General features: G+C 44.9%; 1 protein-coding gene across 4 annotated transcripts in view; it reads left to right on the forward strand.

The window, feature by feature from the left end:
- Nucleotides 1-15181, forward strand: part of RNF17 (ring finger protein 17) — a 203371-nt gene that overhangs the window by 97240 nt on the left and 90950 nt on the right. For 3 of the 4 annotated variants that reach the window (XM_084633486.1, XM_084633488.1, XM_084633489.1), the window contains 4 exons: nt 243-396; nt 1303-1418; nt 12679-12799; nt 14025-14145. In XM_084633486.1, coding sequence (XP_084489612.1) covers nt 243-396; nt 1303-1418; nt 12679-12799; nt 14025-14145 — 512 coding nt within the window. The remainder of the gene's footprint in view (nt 1-242; nt 397-1302; nt 1419-12678; nt 12800-14024; nt 14146-15181) is intronic. The other variant, XM_084633487.1, reaches the window with a different exon arrangement.

Here is a 15181-nt window from a genome sequence, read left to right on the forward strand (position 1 = left end):
TTAGAGAATAGCCTACAAAATCTCCTTTGATAGTAGATTTAAACAGGGCAGTATTCAAAAACTGGACCATTGGTTAGTACACTTGCACCCTTTGTGACAGTCATTGCCTTTTGTGGCCTTTGAGCTCAAACTCTCTTTTGGAATTGAATGCCAAAAGTCCCAAAACACTCTGAATGTCTGTGGCTTATTCTGATGAGTAAGTTACTGTAGTATTGGTTTGTTTGTTTGTTTCATTCTTTTAGATAAAAAGTCTGGACTTTTTAGTTCTCCTGAAGAAAATTGAGGAAGTATATAAAAATGATGATGGAGAAAATCTGGAAATTCTCTGTCCTGTTGAAGGCCAAGCCTGTATAGCGAAGTTTGAAGATGGAGTTTGGTACAGAGCAAAAGTTACTGGTAAGTATGTTAGTTACTGGTTATCTAATTGTGGTGTTCAGTCAAATAATTGGAAGTCGCATTTGGTCAGAACTTGAATAATAAGTAATAGTCACTTTTACTGCTGCAAATTTAGTAATAAACTAAAAGTCAATACTAAAAGTCAACTTTAGAAACTTATAAACTATGTTTGATATTACTTTCTTTTGTTTTGCTAATTTGCTATTAATTTGCTTTACATATTATAAGGTATTATAAATGTTTTTGTTCCATCTATACACATATACAGTAGAATTTCAATAACAAACATAATCATAACTGTCACTACATACAGAGCCCAATTTTCTGCAGTGCCCAGTCTCTGGGTGTAGCAGATACAGAAGAGCCACAAAAAAACTGTGGTTGCAGTGCTCTGATAGTTGGAGCAGCTGGTGGCCAGTTTGTCCCCTTGTCATTGTTTGAGGCTGATCTGAATTACATTTCAGCTACTATTTATTTATTTATATTACCATAGAACCTAGGAGATCTAGTCGTGAACCAGGACCCCACTGTGCTAGGCACTGATATGATCCCCAAAGGGCCATCTGCTAGCGAGGAATTACCTGAGCAGTGTGTTTCAACCACATGCCTGGCCTACCCCATACATAAGAAATATGAGAGGCTGGTATTAGGACCAACTGTTAACATTTTACTTTACCCAGTGATTTTTCTTGATTTGGGGGAAATTTGGCTGGCTGTTAAAAGGCTGTAGCAGCTTTGCTGATTTTGGATCTAAACTGTTTCAGAATGTGCTATTTTATGCACACACAATGTATGCGTACATCTGTCTTTGAAATTCTGACCATTGATGTTTAGTATATACCTGATGATAGTTACAATGTCAACAACTTCTGATTTGTGTACCTGAAATTGTAATGTTTTCTGAAGGACTGCCAGGGCATCAAGAAGTTGAAGTTAAATACGTTGACTTTGGCAACACTGCCAAAATAACTCTTAAAGACATGCGTAAAATTAAAGATGAGTTTTTGAGCCCTCCAGAAAAGGTAAGTTTTTATTTGCATGTATTGAAAAGCTTAAAATTTAGTAGCATCCAAGGATTTCCTTTGTTAGGATATTAATGTAAGTAAAGACCAAATTATTCAACTCAGAAATCTTGGGGTTTTTTTGTTTTTTTTTAATTTAAATGCATTATAGTGTAGCATTTAAAAATGCTTTGGATACAAGTGAGATGGAAAGTTTGCACTTACATTTTATTTATGTCACTGGCCTTTAAATTAATTCAGATGTTATTTTAATATCAAAGTCAAATTTCAAAGACCCTCACTTGTTCTACAATAACAGTCAGCTCAGTTTTGTTTGCTTTCACTAGTTTCAGAAAATTATCCCATATTTGCTAAAGCACCCTTTAAATGTATGTCCTGAATTTTGGTGGGGAAAACTGTTTTTAAGGTTTTTTATGCTCTCTGATGTTTATAAGGGCCTTTTCAGCAAGGGAGAAATTGACAATGCAGGGGAACAGCAAAACTGACCATGCACAAAGTGTTATCAAATACATAATGTGAAAAAAACAGGGAAATGTCCTAACTTCCAATTATAGTAATTTTGGGTGTTACTTATGAGTACAAAAGTTTTCAGACAGAAATGTGATTTTTTTCAAGTTTGTGTCTCTTAAGCCATTATAGGCTGCACAGGTAACAACTCCTGTTGTTAAGCTCGCCCAACACTTTGTGTTACAACCAACTGAAAACAGGGTCCTATACCTTTGCCAGACTTTTAGGCAAAACTTTTGGGGGGGATGTTTCAACTAAAATGATTTTAAATGTTTTTGAGAATGAGGTTAGGGGAAAATGTTTTGCTCGTGGCAAAATATTCTTATGTGCATTTTGTTGAGAAGCTCTAGTGCCTTCCATGCTTTAGAACAAGGAGTTGAAATTTTGGCAGGGGTGAAGTGTTAGCATGCCTTTTACATTTGTGATAGTTTGCCCAAATCTGGCTTAGTTACTAGACTCTCTGAAAAATTTCAGGGCACTTATTCTAAATAGAGTCTTGATAGAGTTTGGCAGCTAAGTTCTCTGATGCAAGAGGCTGCAGAATAAAAGGGTAAAAGGTTCTATAATCACTAGAGCATATTCTCCCACCAAATCTGGAATTGAACTCATTATTCCTGAGTCTCCGCATTCCTCTGCTATCTAGAAATAGCTGTGAAACCCACTGGCAAACTGTCTCTCTCCCCATCCCCTTCAAGTGGCAGGTCCATGCAGAAGATAACAGCCTTCTACTGCTATGTGCTACTCCACTAGTTAAAATGATAGAGAATTGTGGGATCTAAAGGTCCTGCTGGTGACCCATCTGGGCAGTCAGTATGGTCCACATGATTAACTTCTGCGGGTGGTTTTTTTTTCAGTTTTAAGTTTAAAAAACCATAAATTACATACAAAAAATAAGAGCACAAGGTTGCCAAGGCAATCATTCAAAAATTAGGAAATGCCAGAATTAAGGTTGCCAGTACAACCTTAATTTGGCTCATTTGCATATGTGCATTATAATACAGTCTTTAATTATGTGATCACATATTTTGCCTAAGCCCCTCCCCTAAGTCCAGACTGGAGGGACTTCATGTCACTACTTTCTAGGGTGACCAGATGTCCCAGTTTTTTAGGGACAGTCCCGGTTTTTGGGTCTTTTTCTTATATAGGCTACTATTACGCCCCACCCCGTCCTGATTTTTCACACTTGCTGTCAGGTCAACTACTACTTTCCAGGAGTCTGAGTGTTTCTGCAGTGCTCAATTACAACACATTTTTCCTTATGTACTTTATTGAAGTTGATTATTTTCATATTAAGTGCCTGGTGATCGTGATTACCATGGGATCCTCAAAGGCTTTATCTTTTCTTAGTTATTACTATTATCATATAAATATAAAACTTCTAGATTCATCCTCGAAAGGTGAGAAGACCATTTTCATTACAGTTTGAATTCATTTTCAAGAACAAATATTAATATCTTTATTTTTCTCCCTAGACCATTTAATGACTTTTAAGTCAGTCATGTCTTGCTGTTAAAATCACTGTCAAAGGGAATTGCCTTGGGCAAGAATTATCATAATTTAATCAGCCTGAGTCATGATCTTCCTTTTAACAATGTTATCCTGTTTAGTTTTGTTTACTTAGTTCTTTAAGTTCAATGAATAAGACCTTTGGTTACATCTTGCAGTGTTGATGATTGATGTATAGTCTTGGATCAGTCTGAAAAATTGCAGAGAATTTAATTTTGTAGTTTATAAGAAAAGATGTGCATGTTCTTCTGACCTTTTGAGGCTGTTTCATCCAAAAGAAACTGAACAAACCTATGGGTGTATGATACATGAAAATTCCTTATGTATACAAACAAGCTTTCATTGCCTCCCTCAATGTAGTTCCTAGACTAAACCTATGATGATAGTAATAGCTAAAAAAAATAAAGCCTTTGAGGATCCCAAGGTAATCACGATCACCAGGCACTTAATAGAGAAATAATAGACTTCAATAAAGTACATAAGGTGTATAAAAATCTGTTGAAATAAAGTGTTGCAGAAATACTCAAGACTCCTGGAAAGTAGTAGTTAGATATGCATATTACCCTGTAGATGAGAATTTAGGTAGAGGAAAAGTGCTTAGAAAATCAGCTTCTGACTCTCAGAGGCACAATTTGGTTCTGGATCCTCCTTTTGCAACCCTTTTATCTAACAGATTTCTTTGTTCTCCATGCCAGCTCAGCAGGGTGGGGGCTTGTTGCAATATTTGAGGTCTAGGGAGCCTGCCCCAATTCTGAGCTTAATTGCTGTAAAGTGGCTGAAATTTCATTAAAATGTTACAATAACCTATAACCATAACTGTTGATAGAAAAAGGTACAAATGAAAGACAGACTGGATTAGTACATACAAAAAGGGCTACTGGTATAACTAAAAGACTGTGAAGGTTGTTGTTATTTGTAAATAAGAGGAGAATGGAATCGGAAATTAATGGAACAAAATTGGTGTGTCAGAAATTAGGCTTAATTGGTGAACAAAAAAAATGAGGTGATGACCTATGTTGCACATTGCTGCCTTTGGGGTCCTTAAAAAGAGAGACTTTGGTGATCAAAATGGTGGAATTGACTCCTGGAGGATTCCCTCAGGAAAGGCCAATAGCTTTTGCTTCACTGTAGAGACTCTGTCCTTCACTGGTGAGCCTCAGTCATCATGACACTTAGCCCTCAATGCATCAGTGGGGAAACTTGACCATTACTGGTGGACCCCAGAGTGATACTTATGAGATCCTGCTCTGTCTTCCCTTTCCTTGTGTTCCTTTCCTCACTATCTTTCATCTCTCCTCTCTTTGCTTTTGACCTGATCCTGAGACCAATTATGCCAGCATGACAAGATGACATTAGCTAGCTGTGCCCAGGACTGGTGAGAGAGTGGGGATCTGCCCAGATTAGTCAGGTGACGTCCCAGACCAGAGAAGTGAGGTGAGGTCCAGAGCAACAGCTGTCGTGGCCAACTTGCCAGCCCTGGATGTCTGTCCATGGCTGACTGACTTGCATCCTAAGAATGTCCAAAAACAAAAAATATCCCCAAAACAAAAAACTATTCAAGTGCTTGCTCATGTCCATTTCATTGTAGGTGTGTGCGCTCGCCACGTGCACTGGTGCCAGAAGTTTATCCGTAGCGGACCGGCTCTGGCGCCCTCTGTGGCGTGCATATGTTGCGGTATAAGGGGCACCACTGGCTCCCCCTTCCCGCAGTTCCTTCTTACTGCCAGTGACAGTGCTGGAACTGCTCCTTGCCTCAGCAAGTGTTGCGTTACCCAGTGGTTTCCTTTTGCGTTGTGTGTAAATAGTTGCTTAAGTGGTTCTTTTTGTGTTTTAGTGTTAGTAGTAGTAAACTTAGATAGTCCCCTCTTGGTACTTCGCCGAGGGCCGGGTCATGCCCCGTTCCCCAGGCTTTAAGCTGTGCGAGCGCTGTCCAAAGCCCAGGCTGATTAATGACCTGCATCAAAGCTGCTTGAAGTGTCTGGGTGAAGCCCACATCAGTGACAAGGGTCGAACCTGCAAGACTTTCAAGCCAAGAACCAAAAAGGAGTGGGACATAAGGTTGAGAGTGCTCCTCATGGAGTTGGCCCTTGGGCCCATCTCCGAGCTGCCGAAGTCACCGCGTGCATTGGTGTGAAGTGCGCCTTTGGCACCAAGTTCCCAATGCTGGTCCCAGTCGCCGGTACCGGTGAAAGAGCCTGAGAAACACCAGGACAGAGGGCACTCCCAGCTCCACGCAGGGTGAGGGCGAAGGCTGCAGAGGAGCACAGACCCTGAGGGACAGCAGCTCTCCAGTCCCCAGTCGAGCATAGACACCCCCAGCCAGACCCTCCAGCCCTCCAATGGACCCACTGCCCACTCCATCTAGTGGAAGAGGTCCTAAGTTCTTGGAAGTCCCATAAACCCTGGTGGCCTTTCATGCGGCCAAAGGCATTCTTTGCTGGTGCCACCAATACCTCGCTCTGACCTGGCTGTCTCTAAGGGGAAGCCAGCGCTGGAACCTGCACCGCGGTCCCCGTCGGTGTGGCATCGCTCCCTGACACCCAGGTGGTCGACATTGAAGCGTCGATCCCTGGGGACGTGCTTCCAACCTGCCCATGCTGACTGGAGATCCCGGCATCACTCGTGGGAGGACTTATGGTACTGGTTCCCCGTGGGATGGCACTGCTTGCCCATAAACCAGTACGGGATTGAGACACACCGGTCTCCAGACAGGAGACATTGCTCCCCAGGGCACAGGTCCCCAGTGGAGCCACAACGCTGCAGATCCCTGGCATCGAGGGGGACATCAACGCGTCTGCGGTGCCAACTGACTTCATCTAGGTGTCGCTCGTCACCATCTCATTCCCGATCGCCAGACCCTCGGTACTGCTCGAGGTGCTCTAGGCGTCGATTGCTGGATCCCTGCCGTCGATCGGCCGAGCTCCACCGCTGGCGTCGGAGCAGCTGTTGTCGAGACTCTGATACCCGGTACTGGTCCTCCTGTAGTGAGCGGCATGGAAGCCATCAGGAGGACAACTCCGAAGCCTCATCAGCAACACGGTGGTCCCCGGGGCGTCGCTCACTCTCTTTGGATGAAGAGGAAGAGGCATCAGGCCCTTTGAACCAGTCGCTCTCAGCCAAGCACGGAGGAGTTACTCTGGTATTGCCAGCCGGTGCTTGGCCCCAGGGTCAGTGGTCTCCCCCATGGCAGTTCTGGAACCCATGGGGCTTCCATGGGCACTGGGGACTCTAGTCCAGTGCCCTGTGTCAGGCGCGTCAGACAGGAGATCAGCGACCATCTCCCACCCTCCCCTGGCATCGGACATGGGGTTAGAGTGCGGTGCCCAGGAGCCTCCTACTGGGGCGGAGGCTAATCCAGAGGTGGAAGTCTCACCCACCCTTCCCCCCGCCTCATTATCGTCATTGCCCGATGAGGCAGTGGCAGGACCATCCCAGTCAATTTTTATGGATGAAGCTGTGGCATGCCAGAAGCTGTTTAAGAGGGTGGTGGCAGCAAGTCTGGGCTTACAGGCAGAGAAGTTAGCGGAACCCTCCAATGGCCTGTTCGACATCCTGGCCACGGTAGCCCCAACCAGGGTGGCACTTCCTGTATATGAGGGGATGGCAAAGCTGGTCAAAGCCCTCTGGCAAACCCCTTCCTCCCTCCTGCCCATTTCTGGGCAGGCGGAGAGGAAGTACTATGTCCCTGCTACGGGATCTGAATATTTGTACACTTACCCTGCCCCAAATTCCCTCGTATCTGCGGTCAATGAGAGACACAGGCAGGGACAACCCGGCCCTACTCCCAAGAATAAAGATGGCAAGAGGCTTGATTTGTTTGGGAGGAAGGTTTATTAATCTGCCAGCCTCCAGGTCACAGTGGCTAACCACTAGGCCCTCCTTGGCAGATATGATTTTAATGTTTGGCAGTCTATCACCAAGTTCACAGACATGCTGCCCGAGGAGTCCAAGACAGAGTTAAAATCACAGAATATTAGGGTTGGAAGACACCTCAGGAGGTCATCTAGTACAATCCCCTGCTCAAAGCTAGGAGTTCCTGGCTGTCCTTGGGGGTAGGGGGAGGGAAATGGTGGCGAGGACCTCCTTCCAGGCCACGTCAGATGCAGCGGACTCGGCCACGAAGTCCCTGGTCACGGTGGTGGCGATGAGACGGGCATCGTGGCTGATGGCTTCTGGGCTGGCCACAGAAGCCCAACTCTCACTACAGGACCTCCCTTTTGACAACCTTGCCCTGTTGGTGGAGCAAACGGACACAAAATTACATAGGCTAAAGGACTCTAGGACTACCCTTTAGTCCCTTGGCCTCTACATGCCAGCCCCTGCTAGAAAGAGGTTCAAGCCACAGCGACCTCATAGATCTGCCAGTCAGGTGAGATCAGAACCCTATCATAAGAAGACCAAGGGCTACATGCGCCACCATGGCCACCAGACAGGCTCAACCTCACAGCCAGGCTCATCCTACTTCCCTCAAGGGAACAAGCGGGCATTTTGAAGGTGTGCCCGAAGGCGACATCCCAGACTTCAAGCTGGATCCTCCTCCTCTTTGTTTTGCCAACCACCTTTCTTTTTTCCTCCCCGCTTGGACCACAATAACTACAGACTGGTGGGTCCTCAGCACGGTGGCAGTGGGGTATACTCTGCAGTTTATTTTTATCTTCCCTCCCACTGCCCTTCCCTGTTCCTCTGCCGGACCCTTCTCACCAGCAGCTGCTCAGACAGGAGGTACAGGCCCTTATACAAGTCAGAGCAGTGGAGGAAGTACCTGTGCATTGAAAGGGAAAGGGGTTCTTTCTGTTCCTGGTATTTTCTCATTCCGAAGGCCAAAGGCAGTCTCCGCCCCATTCTGGACCTGTGGGACCTCAACACATATCTCAAGAAGTTGAAGTTTTGCATGGTCTCCCTGGCCTCCATCGTCCCTTCCATGGATCTGGGAGACTGGTATCCCACTCTCGATTTGAAGGATGCCTATTTTCATATATAAATATTCCCAGGGCACAGATGTTTTCTGGTGGGGACCGCTCCCTACCAGTTTATGGTACTTCCCTTTGGCCTTGGAACGTCGCCAAGGGTGTTTACCAAATGCATGTCTGTGGTGGCCACTTACCTCAGACTTCAGGGTATCCAGATCTACCTGTATCTCGATGACTGGCTCATCAAGGGCTGCTCCAAGTCCAGTTCAATGTCAAAGTGCTGCAGGACTCGTGCCCAACTCTGGGCCTGTTGATAAACAAGCAAAAGTCCACGTTTGTCCCAGTCCAGAGGATAGAGTTAATTGGTGCAGTGCTAGACTCTACCAATGCTGGGATGTTTCTTCCGCAGGACAGGTTTGACTCGATGTCCAAGCTAATTACCGACCTCTTCATGCACCAGATCACCACAGTCAAAATCTGTATCAGACTTCTAGGCCACATGGAAGCGTGTACCTATGTGGTCCACCAAGCAAGGCTCAAAATGCATCCCCTCCAGCTGTGGCTGGCAAAGGCCTACTCCCCGTCCAGCGATCACCTGGACAAGGTGGTTGGGATCCCGAGCAGCATACTCGCTTCCTTAAAGTGGTGGTCCAACCCAAAGGGGGTGATGGCAGGAGTGCCATTTGCAAATCCTCTGCCTGGGGTCTCGCTGATATCGGATGCCTCAGACCTCGGATGGGGGGCACATCTTGGGACAATGCAGACCCAGGGAACTTGGTCCCTGGAGGAACATGTGCTGCACATACACGTCAAAAAGCTCAGGGCCATCCCCCTAGCTTGCGGGGTCTTCCTCTCCCCAGCTGTCTGGTCAAGTGCTGCAAGTCCTGACAGACAACACAACCTTCATGTTCTGTGTGAACAGACAAGGGAGTGTGATCATCGGCTCTTTGTCAGGAAGCCGTCCATCTGTGGGATTTCTGTATCCAGCACAGAATCCATATGAAGGCAGCGCATCTCCGTGGCTTTCACAACATACTGGCAGACCACCTCAGCAGGTCCTTTTGTCTCACCTTGAGTGGGTGCTCCATCTCAAGGTTGCCCGGATTATCTTCCGTAGGTGGGGGGCTCCCCGAGTGGACCTGTTCGCCACCAAACAGAACAAGAAATGTGGGTGTTTCTGCTCCCTGCAGGGTCTATGCGAGTGCACCCTTTCAGACGTGTTTCTCCTGTCATGGGCAGAGGATCTGCTGTATGCTTTCCCACCGATCCCTCTGTTGTCAAATGTTTGGCTGAGTGTGTGTTCTCCCTGTGTGGTGTTCCACCTCTGCGCAGATAGGTGGCACTGCAGACCTTGAGCGAACCATGCAATGACCACAAAATCCGTTCAGGTGCGAAGGCGCCCGGCCAGGTTTATTGTCGACACAGCACAGAAATAGCACCTGGCAGGCTCTACGAAGATACTAAGACATGTATGCCTGTGACAATAAATGCAGCTCAGTCAGTGGCAGGACTTCCAACTGCTCTCTAGGCTGGCCAAAGACACTCCTCCTGAGGTACATCTTAATACACAGATACAAACAAATTATGTATTGACCCTGACATGTCAGGGTGCCACCCATTGCCTTGTACATGTTGGTTTAATCAAAACATTTCTATTCATCATGCTGTCATCCTGACCTTATCCTTAAGATGGGCCAGCATGTTCCTATTATTTTTGGGGAATGTACTGGTATCGAGGTGTTCTGGTACCACCCTTCTGGAATGTGCCTCTGTGAGTGCTTTGTGCCTCGCATCTCCTAGGAATATGTGTTTCTGCAATATCAGCCCTGTTCTTGCCAGATTCTGTGAGCAGAGCCTGCCTCTTGCTCTCAGCTTAACTTCGCTTTATACTGTATCAGCAAAGTTTTGACTACTTTAGCTCAGGCCTCTTACCAGGCTCTGATACATGGACTTATGTTTCAGGCCCTCTTCTTACTACACCCTCTTATCAGCAGAGTCCTGTCAAAGATCAAGAGGGACAAAGTCATGGTCGCCCCAGCGTGGCCTCGCCAACACTGGTAAGGCACACTCATGGACCTAGCTGTAGCCACCATGTGGCCACTGCCTGAATGCCTGGATCTCCTGTCCCAGGACCATGGTCAACTCCTGCACCTGAACCTCACCCCGCTTCACCTCACTGTTTAGCTGCTGTGTGGCTAAAGCCAGAGGGGCAGGCCTGCTCCAATCTAGCGCAGCAGATTCTCTTGGAAAGTAGGAAGCCTTCAACTAGAGCTACTTACCTGGCTAAATGGAAGCGGTTCTCCTGCTGGGCGGCGGAGCGGGGTATCTGTCCAACCCAGTCATCTCCCCAGTCCATCCTGGATTACCTGCTCCAGTTGAAGAATCAGGGCCTCGCTTTCTCCTCTATCAAGGTCCTCTTGGTGGCCATATCTGTGTTCCACCTGCATATTCAAAATCGATCAGTGTTTTCACATGACGTGATGATCAGGTTCCTGAAGGGCCTGGAAAGGCTCTTTCTGCCGATCAGAGACCCGGTTCCCCAATGGGATCTCAACCTGGTCCTCTCGAGGCTCACTGGCCCAACCCTTTGAGCCTTTGGCCTCATGCTCCCTCTCTCATCTCTAGTGGAAGGTGGCTTTTCTGGTGGCCATTATCTCAGTGAGGAGGGTCTCTGAACTGAGGGCCCTCACATCGGAGCCACCATACGCCATCTTTTACAAAGACAAGGTACAAGTGCGGCCCCATCTGACCTTTCTGCCCAAGGTAGTGTCCTCCTTCCTCGTCAACCAGGACATCTTCTCGGTGTTCTGCCCCAAGTTGCACTCCTCTAGCGAGGAAAGGCGGCTACACATGTTGGATGTTTGATGTGTACTGGCTTTCTATCTGGAGTGCATCAAGTCATTCCACAGATTGAGTCAGCTTTTCGTAGCAACAGAGGAAAGAATGAAAGGCCTTCCTGTGTCCTCTCAGACTATCTCAAACTGGATCACCTCCTGACATGCATACCTGCTATGAGCTGGCTCAGACCCAGCCACCGTCGATTGTGAAAGACCACTCGACCAGAGTGCAAGCATCCTTGGCGGCCTCCCTAGCCCATGTCCCTATCCAGGACATCTGGAGGGCCATGACATGGTCTTCAGTGCACACGTTTACCATGCATTATGCCATCACCCAGCAGGCCAGAGATGACGCTGGGTTCAGCAGGGCTGTGTTGCAGTCTATACATCCATGAACTCCTCCCTGTCTCTGGTGGTACTGCTTGGGAGTCACCTAGAATGCAATGGACATGAGCAAGCACTTTAAGAAGAAAAGACAGTTACCTTTTTTTGTAACTGGTATTCTTTGAGATGTGTTGCTTATGTCTATTCCATGACCTGCCTTCCTTCCCCACTGTCGGAGTTCCCATCAAGAAGAAACTGAGGGTGGGAGGAGCCGGCGGCGCCCCTTACACTGCAGCGTATGTGCGCCACTCCAGAGATTGCCAGAGCCAATCCCCTACGGATACTACTGAGAGGAAAAACTTCCGACACTGGTGCATGTAGCGAGCTCACACACCTAGAATGGAATAGACATAAGCAGCACATCTGGAAGAGCACCAGTTACAAAAAATGTAATTGTAACTGTCCTTTCTCCCCCCAGCTTTACTGTTGTATCTCTTCTGTCCCCTCCTTCTCTCCCCCTCTTCCCCCACCGGCCCCACACACTGTCTTGTCCAAAGCTGGAAAAGTAAACACCAACTCACAGGGTCAGTTCAAAATTCAGCAACAGAACTAATACTTTTTCTCTCTGCTAAGAAGGATTGTTTGACAAAATAAGAGAGACTAACGATATCTCTCTGTAAAAGAGACTTGATAAGTTTTGATTGTTTTGCATAATCATTCAATTTCAAAATGCCTTTTTTATCCTTTTTCTTTTGCACATCCTATTTAATAGGTTTCCGAACTCTCCAGCCTTTGGCATGAATTTTCTAGCATGTTTGCCATAAGACTATGCAGGCCAAGATCTCTGTACTCAAAAATCCAAAGAATGGCTAATTTGTTAGTGTTTCGCCGTGACCCTATCACTGCACTATCTTTGACTCAGCCCACTAATTCCATTTAAATCTACACAATGAGGTGAAAGTTGTACCCATTGTTTACCCACCTGTGCAGAATGAGGGGTGCTAACCTCCCAGTGGCAGCCTTTCTCCTTTCACTGAAGCCCATGATATGTTTAGCCCACACTGGGCAGTAAGCGGGTTCCTTATGCCACCCTGCTCCCTTTTATGACAAGGATTTGGCCCTAAATGCATACTGAGGATATGTGATAACAGGTATCTAATTTGATTTATTACTTAGGCCATCAGGAGCAAGCTGGCTCATATTGAATCCTATAAAGGAGGAAATGAATGGAGTAGGGAAGCAAAGGAAAGATTTGAAGAAATGACTCAAGCTAAATTTATGCTGTGCTCAGTCATTAGTAAGTTATCAGTAGTGTGTCTATTACATAACTAATATTGTTAAATAATTATAAATAATCATTGTGCATATTCAGATCATCGCATATCAAATAAAGTAAATACTTTCATATGTTAAATGAGAGAAATCCACTCTATTATAATTACTCCCCCTCAAGTTTGCTGATAGATCTGCCCTTTTACCAAAGAATCATAGAATATCAGGGTTGGAAGGGACCTCAGGAGGTCATCTAGTCCAACCCCCGGCTCAAAGTAGAACCAATCCCCAATTAAATCATCCCAGCCAGGGCTTTGTTAAGCCTGACCTTAAAAACCTGACCTTAAAAAAATAAGCAAAAAGAAAAGGAGTACTCGTGGCACCTTCGAGACTAACAAATTTATTTGAGCATAAGCTTTGCATCCGATGAAGTGAGCTGTAGCTTACGAAAGCTTATGCTCAAATAAATTTGTTAGTCTCGAAGGAGCCACAAGTACTCCTTTTCGTTTTGCGGATACAGACTAACATGGCTGTTACTCTGAAACCTAAAAAAATAAGAACATTCATATTTGCAGTAAGTAACGTGATTGGCTGAGAGTTTCCAAATGTAATGTAATTGCAATGAAACTTTATAGACTTGAAAGCCAAATTACAACACCATTTATGTCTTCAGTTCCATGTGGGCAATGTGAGTGTTAAGTGGTGTAAACACTGGTTTGCGTTAATGTGTAGGGTTTAATTTCAGAGATGCTTATTATTCATGGCTTTCGCTATCCACAGGAGGAGGTTTGGGTGATCTGCTCCTCTGAAACAGGCCAATACTATGTGCTGCTGAATTTCAAATCATGTCTGTTCCGTGGGATTTTTCCCATTATTGTTTTTGGTAAAGTGTAACTTTATGTGAGATGGGAATTCTTATATAAGTCAGTACCAAAAAAATTAATGTGGAAACTGCCTAATAAATGAAGCTTTGAGCAATAGTTAGCTGTTAGGTCATAATGTTGTAGAAGCCACCAAAAAAAATCTTTAATGGATATGGGTGTAAAGTTGGGACTGTCTAAAGAATTTGCGTTAAAACTGGATGTGGTTTTTATTTTGCAGATCAGACCTTGGTAGATTTACATTTTTCAATGTTCTATCTGCCTCTACCCACCTGTACACCCTCTCTCACCCCTCAGACTACAAACTTTCTCAGTGTTGTCGTTACTGGACACTTTTTAAATTAAGCTTTATCTTTATCTGTTTTGGAGGTGTATCACAAGATAATGTTCTATCGGTTGAACTCTTTGACTCCCCAGATGTTCTTGGAAAGAGATCCTCTAGTCTCAACAGTCAGCTAGTTAAAGAAGAGCTAGCATCTTATGTGCTAGGGCAAGTATTCTATTTATAATCTACCATTGTGTATGTGGTGCGGGGGGGGATTGGAATTGTCTGAGTCTGGATTTTCCAGCTGACATTGATGACATTGTCTATATGTTAATAAAACACTATTGTTAAGCAAAAATGCAACAGCTAGAGATTTATACTTTTTGATGAGTGTTTTTGAGTAGTCTTTAACTAGACGAAAAATAGCAGGTTAAGGTATTGGAGGTAAACGTTAACTATATAGGTGTTTCATCCTAGTCTTAAATGCTAATTGAATTAAGATAATTTAAATATGTTACAAAGTCTCAGTTTTCTTGGTAAAAACAAATAATTTATAAGAAAGCCACTAAACAAAAATGTTTTCTAATAGAAATAGTCATTTTAGTTACTTCTTGGGGAAGTGACTAGATGGATTGTCATCTGCCAGGGCATAAGTGTATCTATAGATCATAGTAGAGTAAACATTTTCTGTATATTGGCCAAATTTGTTAATTTGTGTTACATAAGTTAGGCACCTAAATGGAATTAATTTAACTTCACACAACAAAGTTATTTATTTTTTCGCCATTTGACTATTTACTGCTGCTGTAGTTCAGCAAGTGGACATGCTCCTGGAATTTGCTGTGAAGCTACATATGAAATTGTATTGTATTACTGTGACCATGGTTGCTGGAGGGGCCAAACTGAGACTGCTCACTCAGGGCAAACTTGAAAGAATGGGGCAGACGATCCCCAGAACTGGTGGTTTATTCTAATAATTAGATTCACCAAGCCAGTAATCAAACAGCTTCTATAATACCTTACTGATTACCAAGAAACGAAAAATACAGCTGTCCTTAAGCAATCCAGTCCTGGGTTCCCACCCAGACAGCCAACTCAAATATGGTGAGGATTACTTAAAAACTTATTCACCATGTATAAAGTTGTACCAGTCCCATGAGATCAGACACGTTACCCATCAGTTCAATGAATATTTCAGATCTTAACCAAATACACGCTTACAGCCAATTCTTATTAACTAATCTAAGATTAAAAAAAAAAG

Source organism: Lepidochelys olivacea, assembly GCF_965140295.1.
Source record: "Lepidochelys olivacea isolate rLepOli2 genome assembly, chromosome: 1".
NCBI classification, from domain to species: Eukaryota; Metazoa; Chordata; order Testudines; family Cheloniidae; genus Lepidochelys; species Lepidochelys olivacea.